General features: G+C 41.3%; 1 protein-coding gene across 2 annotated transcripts in view; it reads left to right on the forward strand.

The window, feature by feature from the left end:
* Positions 1-964: 964 nt before the first annotated feature.
* samd12 (sterile alpha motif domain containing 12) overlaps positions 965-14,537 on the forward strand; it is a 122,941-nt gene continuing 109,368 nt past the window's right edge. Inside the window, exon 1 of one of the 2 annotated variants that reach the window (XM_043688986.1) lies at positions 965-1,145. Coding sequence is in view for 1 of the 2 variants with exons in the window: in XM_043688987.1 (XP_043544922.1) it covers positions 1,133-1,145 (13 nt within the window). In the remaining variant the exon portion in view is untranslated. The remainder of the gene's footprint in view (positions 1,146-14,537) is intronic. The other variant, XM_043688987.1, reaches the window with a different exon arrangement.

Below are 14,537 nucleotides of genomic sequence, written 5' to 3' on the forward strand. Positions count from 1 at the left end.
GCCACCACAAACTCTAACCAATGGAGAGTCTGCCCCAGATACCCATTGATTCCAGCTTTACTGGGGTTCCTTGATGTCACACTGGGTTGAATGCAGCCTCGATGTCAAGGCCTCTCAATACCAACTCACCTCTGGAATTCAGCTCTTTTGTTGGTGTTTGAACCAAGGCTGTTATGAGGGTCAGGAGCTGAGTGGCACTGGCAGAACCCATCCTGGGCATGTGAGCAGGCTATTGCTGAGCAGTAAGCTCAAAACCTGATTAAAGATCATTTTACGATTATAGGGTCTCGTATGGGGTTGTGCTAATTAAAGTTCAAGAGAATACAGTTTTCAACAGAATGTCAGTGAAAACTTTACATACAAGGAAGGAATTTGTGTTTAAATCACATGGCTTTCAAATGACATTACCATGAAATAAATTACGTAATTTACGAGACTCATTTCCATCTCCGTGGTTAAAAATGCAAGCACTTCAAATGCCAAGAAATTTAGTCTAAAATAAATTCAGAATTAAATAAAATTAAAATTTAGTAAGTAAGGGATGATTGTGAAGAATTCGACCCTGATCAAGGAGTTCGTGTTTTTTTGCTTCAAAATGATTCGATTCACTTTAAATTTTTTAATAAATGCTCTTTTATCTGCCGCTCTCTATAAATCGGTCACGTCATTGCTGGCAATAGAAAATGTTTAAGATGACTACACGATTGCTTGAATTCTCAATGACATTACAGCCTTGCTGTGCCACCCTTTAGCCTTAGCAACCTGCTACATTTCAAAGCACATTGGGAATTAGAGTTCATCTCCATAAGATCCTAATCAGCGTTAGAGCATTGCCGTGGGAGGACTTTGCCACTCCGCGGGGCTTTTGCATTGCTGGTCTCGCTGTTCGCATTGTGTGGAGTGCGATGCGCTCACTGCTGCTCCCTTCCGCTTCAGCCAGTGACAGGGAAGTGCTGGAGGGAGACTACAAATCCCAGGTTCCAGAGGCACATGCGCCGTGCTGCCCAGTGCAGATCGGAGCGGAGCGACAGAAGCTGTGGAGAATCCTGAATGTGGGAGAGTTCTTTAGCTTTGGACCATAACTGTAGGGACACTAAATGGATACTGCTGGGATTAAAGATCCGCTGATATAATGGCAGTGCAAGGTGAGGTTGCTTATGTGTATTTTTTTTTATTTTTGAAATACTGGATTAATTGACTTCCTTTTGCAGAAAGCAGGAAGACAACTCCAGCTGATGTGCCAGCTGACTGGAGCTGGCTCTCTGTGTATCTGTGCTCCCCTCTCATTCAGATTTAATTGCACGTTTGCTGCATGCTTTCGGAGAGATGTCAGCAGGAGCTTTAATGTTGCTCTGTGTTTGGAGCATAACAAGCTAAAGATGGAAGTATTTTTTTTCTTTCAAAAGAGCAAGTCAGCTCTTCGAAAATTTTTGGTAATGTTGTTAAACTCTGGGTTGTAAACGTGTTCGACCAGCCCAGGTAGTTAGCTTTGGGCAGAATTGTATATCTGGTGCTGCGATCTTTCTTTAACCTTCATTGACAATGCTTGGCAAATCTTTTGTGATGGGGTTCGTCGATGTTGTGTCCCATTTTCATTATCCACGTACTTTGATGTGACCTTGCTGCCAATGTTTGTTTGTAAATACAACCAGGTTTGCTTAATATTTTAAAGGGGATAGCGACCCTTTAATGCAGTCGAAAATCATTGAAGGACTGAAGGGGATGTTTCAGCTACCCATTTATTTCAGTCTATTCCCACTTTTGAATCCCCTCTTCTTAACTGTTAAAATGGTGAGGACTTTCTGTTTGAAGATAAGTGGTATACCTAGGAATGGGAATGTCCGAGCCTCTTCATATGCATCAATTAAAGTTATGTCTTTTAAAGTTTAAAAAATGGTTGTGTTATCGACTTTTTTTTTGTCATGTCTTCTCAGTCTACTGAATCAAGTATATCTTCTGCCCATTTTAACATTGCACCTCTAGTGGGGTGGGCTGAAACAGCTTTGTTTGTTTAGGGGAACTGCACTCAAAAACTGAGAAAATTTGTATAGATTCTTGATCAGACGAAAATAAAACATGCAGATGAGGTCATCAGCAGTTTGGGGGGTGGTGGGGGAATGCAAATCTCTACAAACTGGGCACTGATGCTCTCAAAACTGGTAGTGCTTATTTCCTGAGTTAGGTGACCCTGGATTGGCATTCTGCTGTCCTCTACTCTAAACAATATTATCAAAAATCTGTGGACCTATGCCACCAGCAGACACCCATCACTCACCACTAATGTCTATGAATTAGAAGTTTATGGATCCCAGATGGTAGCCCAAATCTAAGATATACTCTTGTGTAATACTTGGGAAACACTACTATTGTAAGTGCCATCACTGTTTAATGAATGGGAAGTTTTGTGTTCTGCACCATATTCCTCCTCTTTGTTATCTTAAAGCAGATAGGCCACACATCTACATTTTCTGATATCTAAGTCATGATTGGGTTTTTTATGTAAATCATTCAATTTCACTTTTTAAAAATTTATTCTTGGAATGCTGGTGATGTGACAAAGCAACACCTAAAGTAAGATAGAAATAGAAGGTGGCAGTGATCCATTTCATCCACTTCACTACTGAAGTCTCTGATGCTCCCAAAATAGTTACATACAGAGATGAGGAAGTAGCAATATCGACATCTGAAAAGTGTCTCTTACAGGGACACTATCACCTTCAGCATTCCTGCTGCTGTTCTTGATGATAAGTAGTCACAGGGGAGGGCACTGCTGGAATAACCTTGTTGAGTCACCACATTACATCCTGTGACAAATATATATTTGCAGCCACATTGGACAAGTGGTGTAGGGGTGAGTATTAGATTCAATAGTCATTGGTAGGTCAAGTGAATAGCTGTCTTTTGGGTGATATTTAGTTTCACGAGTGTTGTCACAGGATGTAAATGTTTGACCACGTGCCTGACTTGATCCTTATAGATGCAGGAGATGTTTAAAGCAGTTATGCCATAAGCCAACTATTGAATTTCATATGCAATTATATTTTAAGTTAAATTTTATTTTGAAAGTGTATAGCTGATACATAGATGCAATGGTTATTGACCAAAAGTTTTCTTCTTAACAATAACCCTTCCTTTCTCTGTATTTTCTCCCTGTTATGTGGGGTCACCTTCATATGATCATATTCTTTCAGATTTTACTGGGTGGTTTTCTAGCTAGCAGTTCTTCCTGCCTCAGAATCTCCCATTCATCTCGGTTAGGGACTGACACCAATGCACACAGCCTTGCCCCACCAAGGCCTTTTGTAGCCTCTTCCTGAAGTTGGATTTAAACCTCTGGTCACTTGATTTGTAGGAAGTAAAGTCACTAAAACTAGACATAGTAATCTTGCTATTATGTGCAAAATAGTAAACTAATTTGCAAGTAAACTTTTAAGATTGATCTGTGAGAGTTTTGAATGTGTAAGATATTAAAAGTCTTCAGATGCTTTCTGCAAGTAGGTAGGGTACCAGGAGAAAATAAGTGAAGAAGGAACCTTCTTGACTGAGCCACATATATGTTTAATTTCTTCACTTTTTTTTATCTAGATCATTTCTGCATTTAGTGTTATTTGCCAACAGCAGCTTTCAGAGCATGACATCTTTTAAATCAGACTGTAGAACAGTACTGACAGGATTTTTGGTGGGGTTTTTTCCCCAGAGTTCTTGTACATGGTTTCTGGTTCTGTTTTTTTTTAACCATAAGAAACAACTGAAATTTATGATGAGCAATTTTACCAGAGTAACCTTTAGAAACTGTATCGACTGACCTGCCATTTTAAGTATATAACATTGAACAAGTATGCTGTGAAAATTGTATTTTCAACTCTCAAAATGTTGATTGGGAAAGCCTACCAGTATTTCAACTGGTGCTTTTCAAACTTTTTCTCATTGTGACAGTGTGGTGAAGCTTGAAAGTTGTTTCAACCCCTCCAGAGAGCTGGGGTGGGCAGAGAGGGGAGTTAAGTGCGGTATTGTAGAAGGCAGAGATGTGATATGGGGTAGATCTAAGAGTGGAGATGGGATGAGGCAGAGACTGATGGGTTGGGGTGGTACACAGAGTGGAGGGAAGATGGGCAGAGTAGCGAATGAGATGGGGAGGATCAGTTTGGAGACAGAAGGGAGCTGTAAAAGCAGGTACCTGTTCCAATAGAACTGCAGCTGTGTAGCTTGGTCAAAATTCCAAGGCAGCCATTGCTGTCTCTAAGCTCCTGACTGCAAAATGTCAGTTCACAGCCACAGCTGGAGCCCTGGCACCCAGTTTCAGAACCTCGAATTAAAACATGGGACAAAAATATGTCTGAAAATCTCTCATGATTTTAAGAAGTATCTTGCTTCCATGACTTTATATTTTCTATTGTCTGCATTCACACCAAAGTAAAGTGGGATTATGTGCTGAGGGGATGTTAAGTTTTTTTTTGTACACGCATCAAGATATAATCTCAAATTACTGTCATACTAGTCAGAATGAGAGAACGGTTCTGATCCCAACTGATGGTAATACTGGATAAGTTGGATTCCAGAATGAAATCTGGCTTGATAACCCATAAGGTTTATTTTTGAAGTTTGGTCACTGCAGTAGTCAGGCACTGAATGTATAAGAGATAGGAGCAGAATAAGGCCACTCAGCCCATTGAGTCTGCTCTGGCATTCAATCATGGCTGATATGTTTCTCAATCTCTAACTTCCCGCCTTCTCCTTATAACCCTTGATCCATTTACTAACCTATACAGCTCTGTCTTACATACACAGTGATTTGGTCTTCACAGCCCTCTGTGGCAATGAATTCCATAGATTAACTACCCTCTGTCTGAAGAAATTGCTCCTCATCTCAGTTTGAAAGGGCCATCCCTTCACTCTGAGGCTGTGCCTTCAGGTCCTGGTCTCTTCTACTAGTGGAAACATCTTCTCCACGCCCATTTTATCCAGGGTTTTCAGTATTCTGTGAGTTTCAATCAGATCCCCCCCCCCCCCCCCCCCCCTATCCTTCTAAAGAGGCTCCAAAAGTATTTTTACAAAAGAGTATCAAAGTTTATTACTTACAAGTGAAATATCACAAACTATTATCCATTTTATAAAACTATGTGAAACCATCTTATTATGCATATCAGAAATAAAGATTTGACCTTGCTTTCAGCAACACTCTTAAGGTACTCAAACCTCTATGAAGGGTCATCTTATTTTCACTTTAAAGTTTCTCATTCTGTAGTGTGGCTGTACTTGGATTCTTTCTGGATAATGTCTGAATTCACTTGATGTGGTGTTCTTTAATTAATATATATTCACAAGATCCTTAAATTGACAACACAGTTCACCTACTTCTTAACATGCATCCTTAAATGCATCTTCCACACTGTTTGTCTCTGGAGCTTTTCCCTTACTGATATTGTAAGCATCTGGGCCTGCATTTCTCCTGCTACTCTTCTCCCTGAATGACCTGCTTTTATATGAAATAAACCAGCACACTCCCTGTCCTTCTGGATGGTTCTATCTTTGAGAAATAACTGGTTTCTGTTTCCATTTCCCTCTGCTATAGGACACCTCAATGCTAGACAATAGACTCAATTTATTTTACCGTAATATTTCTTTTTCTAAAACACTGAACAATTCACCTTGAGGGGTTTTTAAAAGCATAACTTTAAATGAATTTAAACACATTTACAGGCAACTCCTGCTCATACTTTCATTTTTTGAGTATATGTCTTAACGTACACAATGTCAAAATACAAATCAAGCCGAAAGATAATGGTTCTCTCCATTTTAGATCCAAAGTTTCCAGGTAATAAGAATATATCTTGAACTGTTATCATAGACCTGCCTTAGCTGGTTTGTAACGGCTTATTAGTTTTTCATGTGTTTGCTTTGCAAACCACCCCTGGAGTGGAATTGCCTCTCTCTGTATAAAATACAGTTGAAATGACACTGATGCAATTGCAGGTCAAGTTTCTACAAAGAATACTTTGCATAATCACAAGCATAAAATCCTCGAAGCTGCAGAATAGAAGTTGTAACAAAAACAGAAATTGCTGGTGAAACTCAGCATGTTCTGAGGGAAAGCCACTGGACTCGAACCATTAATTCTGCATTCTTCCCACAGATGCTGCCAGACCTGCTGAGTTTCACCAGCAAGTTCTGTTTTTGTTTCGAACCTGCAGCATTTGCAGTTGTTTCATTTTATGGTGGAAGTTGTTACTTTGTCTACTTTACAAATGAAAGGTTGTACTCTCAATTCTATAGCTGAAAATTGGTTTATCACAAAATATTTTAATGTGTTCTGTCCACTGCTTGTAACTTAATTTACAACTTCTGACAATGACTTAAAGAAACAGTCTTGAACAGTTTAAAAACAATATTCAGGTTTTTTAAAATAAGTTTTTTTTAATGAAAACTTCATTAAATGGGCCTACTCGTGTCAAATTTCACAACTTCAGCCTGGAATAGTGGACAAGGTTGATCTCAATCATAAAGATACACAAAAAAGTCACAAAATACACAGCACAACTCTGGTTACATTCAAAGCTTGCTAATCTTTTGCAGTGATTTTACTCAAATTATTATTATAAACAAGTATCAACATTTCTGTTTAGCATCAGCTAGACATTCATTTCCATCTATTTGTTCCTCCTTCCCATACCCTCTAATCCACATGTCTAACACCTGTGGTAAATTGATCATCTTTTTGTTCCTGCAGGTGATCCCTGAGTGTTCCGGCACACAACTGATTTATGTTGATTCCCAAATAGTTCCCACATGATAGGATTCAGAAAAGATTTACAAGCATGTGCCAGGGTTGGAAGATTTGAGCTACAGGGAGAGGCTGAATAGTCATTAAGTGTGGTGCTGGAAAAACACAGCCAGTCAGGCAGCATCCAAGGAGCAGGCAAGTCGATGTTTGAAGAGCTCATGTTCAAAACATCGAATCTCCTGTTCCTCGGATGCTGCCTGACCGGCTGTGCTTTACCCGCACCACAATTTTTGACTCTGATCTCCAGCATGTGCAGTCCTCAATTTCTTTCCGGAGAGGCTGAGTAGGCTAGGGCTATTTTCCCTGGAGCATCGGAGGCTGAGGGGTGACCGTATAAAGGTTTATAAAATCATAGGGGGCATGTATAGGTGAATCGTCAAAGTCTATTTCCCAGGGTAGGGGAGTCTAAAACTAGACGGCATAAGTTAAAGGTGAGAGGGGAAAGATTTAAAATGGACCTAAGGGGCAATGTTTCCACACAGAGGGTGGTGCATTTATGGAATGAGCTGCCAGAAAAAGTGGTGGAGGCGAGTACAATTCCAACAATTAAAAGGCATCTCGATGGGAATATGAATAGGAAGGGTTTAGAGGGATATGTGCCAAGTGCTGGCAAATAGGTCTAGATTAATTTAGGATATCTGGCTGACAGGGACGGGTTGGACCAGAAGTGTTTCTGTGCTGTAGGTCTCTATGATTCACCCTGAGGATTCCTATGATGCAATAGTAGTATCCCTGTCTCTGAGCCAGGAGGCCAGAGTTCAAATCCCATCTTCCGAGGTGTGTAACAACATCTTTGAACAGGTTGATTAGAAAATATTTACACGTCTCCAATCAGTGTTCATTAGAGAATAGTCTAGGAATGTCACGGTGCCACCTTCACACCCACACCCTGACCAAAACAGAATTAATAAAAGACCTACTATCTTAGATGAGCCAATGCTGTCCTTTGTAAGAAACAGAGTTCCTTTGCAGCTAATTATATGGCACTTTGTCAAAAGGTCATACATAATTAATCACAGTGGGATCAAGCATTTGACAAAGTTTTTTCAAAGTTAAAAGTCAATTTCTTGAAGTTGTCTCCTATAATTTCATTTCTTCCTTTAAAACCTTGTGACTTGGAACCTCTGTTGCAAAATCCTTCTTGCTTTCAAATTAAGGAAACAATTCATACAGGAAGTTTGGAAGACTAAGTAGATAGGAATGTGGTAAGCTGTTCAACTCGCCTTGCTAAATCATTTTTAAAAAAGAAGCTACACATCTCAATCCTATCAGCTGACTTTTTTTTCAGCCTTCATGACAGACCCATAGATCTGTTTTCAAGTGTTAATCAGTGTAGGTTCATCGTTCCTTGTAAGTAGAGTTGCAGGTAGATAGGATTAGAGGGGGTCATTTCAGAACAGAAATGCGGAGACATTTCTTCAGCCAGAGAGTGGTGGGCCTGTGGAATTCATTGCCACGGAATGCAGTGGAAGCCGGGACGCTAAACGTCTTCAAGGCCGAGATTGATAGATTCTTGTTGTCTAGAGGAATTAAGGGCTACGGGAAGAACGCTGGTAAGTGGAGCTGAAATGCGCATCAGCCATGATTGAATGGCGGAGTGGACTCGATGGGCCGAATGGCCTTACTTCCACTCCTATGTCTTATGGTCTTATGGTCTTATGGATATTGAAGAAGGTGTTTGGTATGCTTTCCTTTATTGGTCAGAGCATTGAGTAGAGGAGTTGGGAGGTCATGTTATAGCTGTACAGGACTTTTGGAATATTGCATGCAATTCTGGTCTCCTGCCTATCAGATGTTTGTTGTGAAACTTGAAAGGATTCATAAGATTCTACAAAGGTGTTGCCAGGGTTGGAGGGTTTGAGCTATAGGGAGAGGCTGAATAGGCTGGAACTGTTTTCCTTGGAGCGTCAGAGGCTGAGGGGTAAACTTATAGAGGTTTATAAAATCATGAGAGGCATTGAAAGGGTAAATAAACAAGGACTTTTCCCTGGGGTGGGGGAGTCCAGAACTAGAGGGCATAAGTTTAGGGTGAGAGGGGAAAGGTTTAAAAGGGACCTCAGGGGCAACGTTTTCCCACAAGGGTGGTGCATGTGTGGAATGAGTTGCCAGAGGATGTGGTGGATGCTGGTACAATTACAGCATTTAAAATGCATCTGGATGGGTATATGAATAGGAAGGGTTTAGAGGAATATGGGCCAAGAGCTGGCAAATAGGACCAAGTTAGGTTAAGATATCTGGTGAGCATGGACGAGTTGGACTGAAGGGTCTGCTTCTGTGCTGTACATCGCTATGACTGTGTGACTCTATGACTCTTTGTTCTGTCAGGGCGTTTCACATCACTGTTTTATTTGATCTGGTTCCAAATTGTGCTGCTTATTCTATTGTACTTTAATTTGAGTTAAAGAGTTGATTTTTTCTTTTTGACCTTAAGATTTGATTTGATTTATTGTTGTCACATGTATCTAAGCACAGTGAAAAGCTTTGTTTTGCAAACAGTACAAGCAGGTCATAGCAAACAAGGATATACAGATCGTAGCAAGCTTAGTCAGAGTGAGGCATACAAGGTTAAGACTGTACAGGAGGTGCTCAAAGCAAGATCAACATTAGCAATCTGCCGTCTTGTTTGTTCTGCCTTGATCTCCTGTCATCTCTCCCAATAGCTTTGTATGGGTTAGCTGAAAAGTCCCAAGTTACTCCAGTGTTTCCAAATAACTCAACTCGAAACTAGGAATCGTATTCTGTTCTGTAATTTCGTTAGGCCTTCTTTGATAAACTCTCATTCTCCAACGCTGAATGCAGTACATCAAATGGTTTAATGAAAATATTGTATCGTTTAATAATGACTTATCTTGTTTTCCAAACATTTCTATTTGCTTTGCTCTTTGCAGCTGCATAATAATTGGACAAGCTGAGCATCATTTATTGACCAGCCTCAAAACTAGCAGCCAATGTTTTAATTTGGAATTATGTTTTGTAAGTGGATGCTGGATTTTTTTTCTTATTTGGGGTTTATGGGCTTCACTGGCTGGGCCCAGATTTTTGCCTATACCTAGTTGCTCCAGAGAAGTGGTGGTGAGCTAACTATTTTAACCATTGCAGTCTGCATGCTGTAGGTAGACCCACAATGCTGTTAGTGAGGGAGTTGCATGATTTTGACCAGTGGCACGTTGGAATGGTAACATATTTCCAAGTTAGGAAGGTGAGTGGCTTGGTAGGTAACATGCAGGTGGTGTTCTCATTTACCTCCTCCCCTTGTGCTTCTAGATGGAAGTGATCATAGGTTTGGGCGGTGCTGTGATGAATTTCTGCAGTGCTTTTTGTACATGTGCATTAGTGCTGGAAGGACTGGATCTTTGTGGATGGGGTGCTGAATATTTTTAAGACAGTGGTAGGTATCATTACTTTAGTCAACCTGTTCAGACGTGTTATCTCCAGGATAGGTGGGACTTGAGCCCAGAACTTCTTGACCAAGTTACAATCACAAGACGTATTCTTGACAAAAAGCTATCCGAAAGTTGGAAATATGATCAGCAACCAAATCAGTCATGAACCTACTGAATGTCAGAACAGGCTCAATGGGTTGAGTGGTCAACTTTTTATCCTAGTTTATATGTTGAACCAAGCTGGAATTTATATTGTGTGTTGTAAAATGCTATTAGTGAGTATCACAGTGGAGTGAGAAGGGTGTACTATCTTCATTTTTATTTTCTATTTTTTTTGTCTTCCTTTTGTTTCCCTTCCTTCCAACTTCATTCACTCCCTTTCCTTCTCCGGCAATGGATCTGTGCAGATAGAGGGTGTGTTTTATTTCGGTAATTCAGGAACTTCTGTCCATCCATTCTAAACCTTGTGTAGAAACTAGAAGTTAAGTAACATTGGATTTCAAACTTAATTTCACAATAACATACAGAATATGAGTGCATTATTGTTGGACTGCAGTGAGAGTAAGATGGGACACTACCTTCAGTTTATTTTAAACCCACACAAATTGAAAATATCTTGGGTTTGTAGAGACTTTTAAATGTTGTGTCCCTGCATTTATCCAGTTGTAGTTGTAAAGAAGTATTCCCATTAAATCCTGTTTTTAGTTTTACAGAAAATATTTTTTTATAATTGGTAGTCCATTTTTTTTTAAGAGAAAGATCTGAGGGATATTGTCAGGACAGATAGTGTGGCAAATACCCTGTTCTCAAATTTCTTATATGGGGTAGATCTTCTTAGCTGTGACACTGAAAATGGGTGACAGCACAAACAAGCATTGTTGCTTCTTGGGATTTTCAAGGCTGCTCTGTTTAGGATAGCTTAACTTTTAAACCATTAATAAAATTAATTGTATTGTAAGAAAATTATTTTAGGGTGGTGAAAACAACAAATGCAGGAGATTACAGTGGGTCAGACAGCATTCATAGAGAGACCAAGCTAAAGTTTTGATTCTAGATGACTCTTCATCAGAGCCGAAGTGAAGTGTGTAGGGATTTGTTATGAAAATGTAATTTGATGACTTGTGCATTATAAATGTAATTTTAGTTTAGGGATCAATTTTTTTCGATAAGGTAACTTAAGTTCAGAAGTTGCTGGGCTGAACGGGGTACGTATACATCTATTGTCCTTCCATGTGTTCTTTGAAGGTCAGGGTTGGAAGGGTGAAAGCCTTCAAACTGCAGGTGGACCCAACTGCAGCTGGGAACGGAAGACAAGCAAGCCTGAGAATGATTTCCCTTTCATTTGAAATTTAAATCATTCATTTCGGTTCCAGATTAGAGAGAGGTTCAAAAGCCAGGGGTTAGCAAGTGAGATCTTGCTGTCTGTGTACTTTACAAGTCAGTTTTTGTGCTGAAGCTACAAGTTAATTAGTTTAAGTAATCCAGATACTTTGTGACTCTGTGGGTAAGTGGAATACAAGTTGGATCTTTTTGAAAGAGGATTTTTTTCTTGATGTGATTCTGGACTGCACCACTTTTGGAAGGAGTTCAAACAGACATTTGGGGCCCAGAAGCAACATTGAGAATCTATAAAGCAATTGTAGAACAGAAGCAAAGGGCTATTGGAAATCAATGTCGATATCGGGTAACTGGGCAGAAACCTAACAGATGGTGTACAATATGGCAAAGTGTAAGTTTTTCATTTTGAGCAGAAAAATAAGGGCTGAATGTTTTTAAATGGGAGTGACTAGGAAATGCTGTGTTCAGAGGGACCAGGATGTCTTTGCACATCTCTGCCTCCGCCAAAGGTTCCCAGTGTCACAGATGCCAGTCCTCAGCCACTTTGATTTATTTCACATGATATCAAGAAATGATTGAAGACACTGGATACAGCAAAGGCTGTGGACCCTGACAACATTCTAGCAATAGTACTGAAGACCTGCTCCAGGACTTGCTACACGCATGGCCCAACTGTTCCGTATAGCCATAATACTGGCTTCTGTCTGGCAATGTTTATTATGTCTTATACACAAAATTCAGGACAAATCCAATCCAGTCAGTTACCACTCCATCTGTCTACTCTTGGTCATCAGTAAAGTGATGGAAAGTGCCATCAACAGTGCTATCAAGGATCACCTACTCAGTAATAACTGCTCAGTGATGCCCAGTTTGGATTTTGCCAGGGACACTCAGCTCCTGACCTCATTACAGCTTTGGTTCAAACATGGACAAAACACCTGAATTCTACAGGGGAGATGAGAGTGAGAACCCTTGACATCAAGGTCCTTGAGTGTGACATCAAGAAGCCTCAGCAAAGCAGGAATCATTGGAATCGGGGGCAAACCCTCTGCTAAACATAAACCAAAAGAACCGCGGATGCTGTCAATCAGAAACAAAAACAGAAATTGCTGGAGAAGCTCAGCAAATCTGGCAACATCTGTAGAGAGAAATCAGAGTTAATGTAACAGTTCTGAGGAAGGGTCACTCGCCATGAAACATTAACTCTGATTTCTTTCCGCAGATGCTGCAGACCTGCTGAGCTTTTCCAGCAAACTCTCTGCGGGTTGATGTCATACCTGGCACATGGATGGTTGTAGTTGTTTTGGTCAGTCATCTCAGCTTCAGAACATCTTTGAAGGAGTTCCTCTGGGTAGAGTCTGAGGCCCAACCATCTTCAGCTGCTTCATCAATTACCTGCCCTCCGTTAGAAGGTCAGAAGTGGGGATGTTTGCTGCTGATAGTCTGCTTCAGTTTCTGAGGAGACACAAATGGTGTTGAACATTGCACTAAGTCCAAATGCAGCAAGACCTGGACCATATCCAGGCCATTTAACACTTGTGCCACACAAATGCCAGGTAATGGCCATCTCCAATAAGAGACAATTTAATCATCACCCTTCACATTCAATGGTATCATCATCACTGAACCCATCCCCACCTCCCAGTTATTAACATCCTAAGGATTATCATTGATTAAAACGCAACTGGACTCACTATATAAAAATATAGTGACTACAAAAGGTTAGGAATGCTGCATGATATGGAGGTGCCAGTGTTGGACTGTGGTGGACAAAGTCAGAAGTCACATGACACCATGTTATAGACCAACAGGTTTATATAAAACCACAAGCTTTCGGAGTGCTGCTCCTTTTTCAGATGAATGCCGCAACTTTGAAACTAAGATAGAGGTCATTTTCTCAGCTTGCACTCAGGACCAGCTGCAAGACACTGCCTAGCAGACAAGGCAGTGGAACTATGCCACCTATATGCACACCAAGAATGGGAAACCTGAGAACCTGGGCATCACCACAAGCAGCAACCAAGCATCCCCAGTACCACATCATCAACCTGTCTGACCACACCCTTCAACCAGACAAAATAAAAGTTCACTTCGCTTTCTCACAAATACCAAAATGGATCCCATTGGTCTTGTGGCAGACACAGAGGAATTCATCAGGTGAATGAGGCTGTGGGAATTCTTTCACAAATCCCAAGATGTCAGCAGTGAGCCCAATGAGACAACTAGTGAACCAGAGCAGCTGACAGAGAGATCCAGAGTGCAGTGACCAAAGAAGAAACAGTCGAATTGGACCCCTTCAGGGGGCTCTGGATCAGTGGTGCTGGAAGAGCACAGCAATTCAGGCAGCATCCGAGGACAGGCAAAATCGACTTTTCGGGCAAAAGCCCTTCATCAGGAATAAAGGCAGAGAGCCTGAAGCGTGGAGAGATAAGCTAGAGGGAAATTGTTGAAGTCGACATTGATGCCCTGGGGTTGAAGTGTTCCGAGGCGGAAGATGAGGCGTTCTTCCTCCAGGCGTCTGGTGGTGAGGGAGCGGCGGTGGAGGAGGCCCAGCACCTCCATATCCTCGGCAGCGTGGGAGGGGGAGTTGAAATGTTGGCGCACGGGGCGGTTTGGTTGATTGGTGTGGGTGTCTCGGAGATGTTCCCTAAAGCGCTCTGCTAGGAGGCGCGCAGTCTCTCCAATGTAGAGGAGACCGCATCGGGAGCAACGGATACAGTAGATGATATTAGTGGATGTGCAGGTAAAAGTTTGATGGATGTGGAAGGCTCCTTTATGGCCTTGGATGGAGGTGAGGGAGGAGGTGTGGGCACAGGTTTTACAGTTCCTGCGGTGGCAGGGGAAAGTGCCAGGATGGGAGGGTGGGTCGTAGGGGGGGGCGTGGACCTGACCTGACCTGACCTGACCTCGTTGAGTTTTACCCTTCAGGGGGCTGCTGTTCTAGGCTCAAGCCATCAGAAGATGTGTTAACGTTCAATTAATCAGCTGCACTCACAAAATTAGTGCAGAACCCAAGCACAATGTCATCCAGGCTC

Source organism: Chiloscyllium plagiosum, chromosome 4 (genome assembly GCF_004010195.1).
Source record: "Chiloscyllium plagiosum isolate BGI_BamShark_2017 chromosome 4, ASM401019v2, whole genome shotgun sequence".
NCBI classification, from domain to species: domain Eukaryota; kingdom Metazoa; phylum Chordata; class Chondrichthyes; order Orectolobiformes; family Hemiscylliidae; genus Chiloscyllium; species Chiloscyllium plagiosum.